Source organism: Papaver somniferum, chromosome 5 (genome assembly GCF_003573695.1).
Source record: "Papaver somniferum cultivar HN1 chromosome 5, ASM357369v1, whole genome shotgun sequence".
NCBI classification, from domain to species: Eukaryota; Viridiplantae; Streptophyta; class Magnoliopsida; order Ranunculales; family Papaveraceae; genus Papaver; species Papaver somniferum.
Genome location: NC_039362.1, coordinates 75,099,378 through 75,102,010, shown reverse-complemented (window position 1 = coordinate 75,102,010; position 2,633 = coordinate 75,099,378). Strand labels below are relative to the sequence as shown.

Genomic DNA, 2,633 nt, shown 5'->3' with positions numbered 1-2,633 from the left:
ATCATTGCGGTTGCAGACATTTCCAACTTTTTGGCGTCGAGGATAGATCAAGATCAATGATCATTACGTAACTGGTTGTGGTGAAATATAGGTTTCCCCTGTATAAAGAAAGAAGCAATTTTGTTGGTCGGGAACTTGGTTCGTGAGTTAAGTTGGGTTTGATGTGTACGCATGTGAGGGGTTCATATAAAGGGTATATTTGTCCGAGTAAAAACTCAGTATACAAATCCACCTAGTTAGTGAGTCGACTATGATTTTCGCTCTCCTCAGATCCGTCTTTGCTCTCCTTTTAACAAAAATCGTGGCACTTGGGGATGGGAATTTAGCTGGATGGGAAATAGGAAACATGGGGATGGAAAATAGGGAAAACCAATATTTATTTTACCATCTTTCAATTCAATCTTTAGATTCAGGTGCGTCTCAAGGGATGGGCTTCTCTTCTCTCGGACTGTCGTTTCATGAACAAATGGATCAGATCAATGGCTCTCAATCTTTCCCGTGGCTCGTTTATCACTCTATGGAATTTGGGATCTCATATTCAAAATCATCAGTGAATACAGAACTCGTATCAGGTAATCAACATGGGTTTTCCTTTAAGTTTTTGAATCCAAACCCCAATTTAGAAAACAACAACAGAATAGACCTGTTAGGTTGTAGTAATGGTTTGGTTTTATGTTGTTTATCAAGTAATCTGAAACCAAATTCCAGACCAAAATAGTATTTTGTTTGCAATCCACTCACAAAACAGTGGGTTTCACTTCCTCCAACTCCTACTATGTCCACCACCACCACCCTTGCTGCTTTTACTAGTGAGACTATTTCACCCACTACTTCTTATAAAGTTGTGCTTATAATGCCTGATAAGAAAAAAATGAGGAAATTGAACATTCAAGTTTTCTCTTCTGATGCGGGTAAATGGAATGTCTATCAAGTATCACACCCTGAGCCTAGGGGTTATTTCTCTGACTTCAAGAGTTTAGTTGTCATAAATGGACAAATGTATTGGCTGGACGGGAAAAATATATTATCTTACAATCTAAACAATAACAATAGCATTCAAACCGGTGGCCAACAATGTAGGTTGATAAACTTCCCTGTCTTGTCAGAAAATTATAATGATGAAAGCGACATTTTTTGTCTAAAGGAGTACAGAGGTTTGTTATGTTTTCTTGCAATTTCGAAAACCTCAAGGTATTTGTCTGTCTGGGTGTTTGAGGAGGATTGGAATATGGTGCACAAGGATATTGTGTTGCTTGATTTCGTAGCGGGAATGTATAGAAGATACAATATGGAAGAGTATGAGGCTTTGGAAGAAGTTGACAGTGAAAGTGAAAGTAACAATTGCGACAAAGAAAATGGGGCTATTGAAGACGTTGAGGTTATAGGTTTTAGTCCAGTCGATGCAAATGTGATTTTGTTCGGTTATAATGATGGAGTTTGGGCCTATGACATTGAAAGCACAAAATCCGAAGAGCTCATCGAGCCTTCGTTCATGGCTACGACAAATTCGGTTGGAACTCGTTATCGCGTCTACAACTCATTTGCTATAAAGACAATGCCAACAGTGCTTCCATCACCTTCGTGGAAAAGCACACCAGGTAATGCTACTGAATCCAGTTGTTCTCTTCATTCTACAAACATAATTAAGAATTTCCTTGAAAGTTATGGTTTCTTGCTTTTCAATCACAAAGAATTTTAGAATTGTGCTGCATTAACTATTATGTATCTACTTGTTTTAGAACTGTTTACTCTCTTTTCAATTCTTATATGACAATTTTTATGTTAATTCCTTTTGCTGCTGTGATAATTGTAGGATCTGCAATTCCGGACCAATTGGAAAAGAATGTGCTGATCTATGGCCAAGGATTGCTAGTGCTGCCAATGCAATTGTTTAAGATTACTAATAGTTGAGATTTGAGAAGTCTTAGCATAAAACTTTTGGGGATAGATCTTTTTTATCTTCTTCTTTTGGGGAAAACAGAACAGTTTTGTAGTAGGTTAGTTATTCAGAGGATATGAGTTATACTCCCTCCGTCCCTAATTAGATGACCTACTTGGTTTTAAGTTTTGTCCCATAGATAGATGACCTATTTTTGTTACTATAAGAAATATGTATAATTTGATAGTTATGTTTATATTCGTTACGTAGGTGTTTTAAAATACTTTTCAACGGTATAAAGTTTACGAAAAACCGTGATATAGTTTAAGAGATAAATCATTTCTAAGTTTTACTAACATCCTTGTCTTAAAAATTGTGCAAACCACAACTAGGTCATCTAATTAGGGACGGAGGGAATATTTTGCTGTTTGAATCACAACGCTTGGTTACTTCAGTAATGGCATTTGAAGAATTTTCTTTTTACCTCTCCATTGATATATATGCTTACTAGAGTTAAAGCTTTTAAACTGAGTTGTACCACCAGGTACCCTCCACAGTTGAAGCTCTCATTTCATTAGCAACCATGCCCGCTTTGACATTTTAGATTTACTAATGTGCAGGCTTTAAAAGGATTTTAGTGTCCTGGGCACTTGTTTGAACTTGGTTCCGTTAGTAAAGTACCATTTGGGCTGTACATTCCTTGCTCCATTTTTAAGCAAGGGGTTGTGTTAGCTCACTGTCTCGAGGCCTTTAT

At 37.0% G+C, this 2,633-nt stretch overlaps 1 protein-coding gene across 1 annotated transcript; it reads left to right on the top strand.

Annotated features, from left to right (window-relative positions):
* The first annotated feature begins 434 nt into the window (after window positions 1-434).
* On the top strand, window positions 435-2,072 carry LOC113277540. The gene is made up of 2 exons (XM_026526610.1): window positions 435-1,598; window positions 1,814-2,072. The coding sequence occupies exons 1-2, from the start codon at window positions 776-778 to the stop codon at window positions 1,909-1,911; spliced, it is 921 nt and encodes a 306-aa protein (XP_026382395.1). The 5' UTR covers window positions 435-775; the 3' UTR covers window positions 1,912-2,072.
* Window positions 2,073-2,633: the final 561 nt, after the last annotated feature.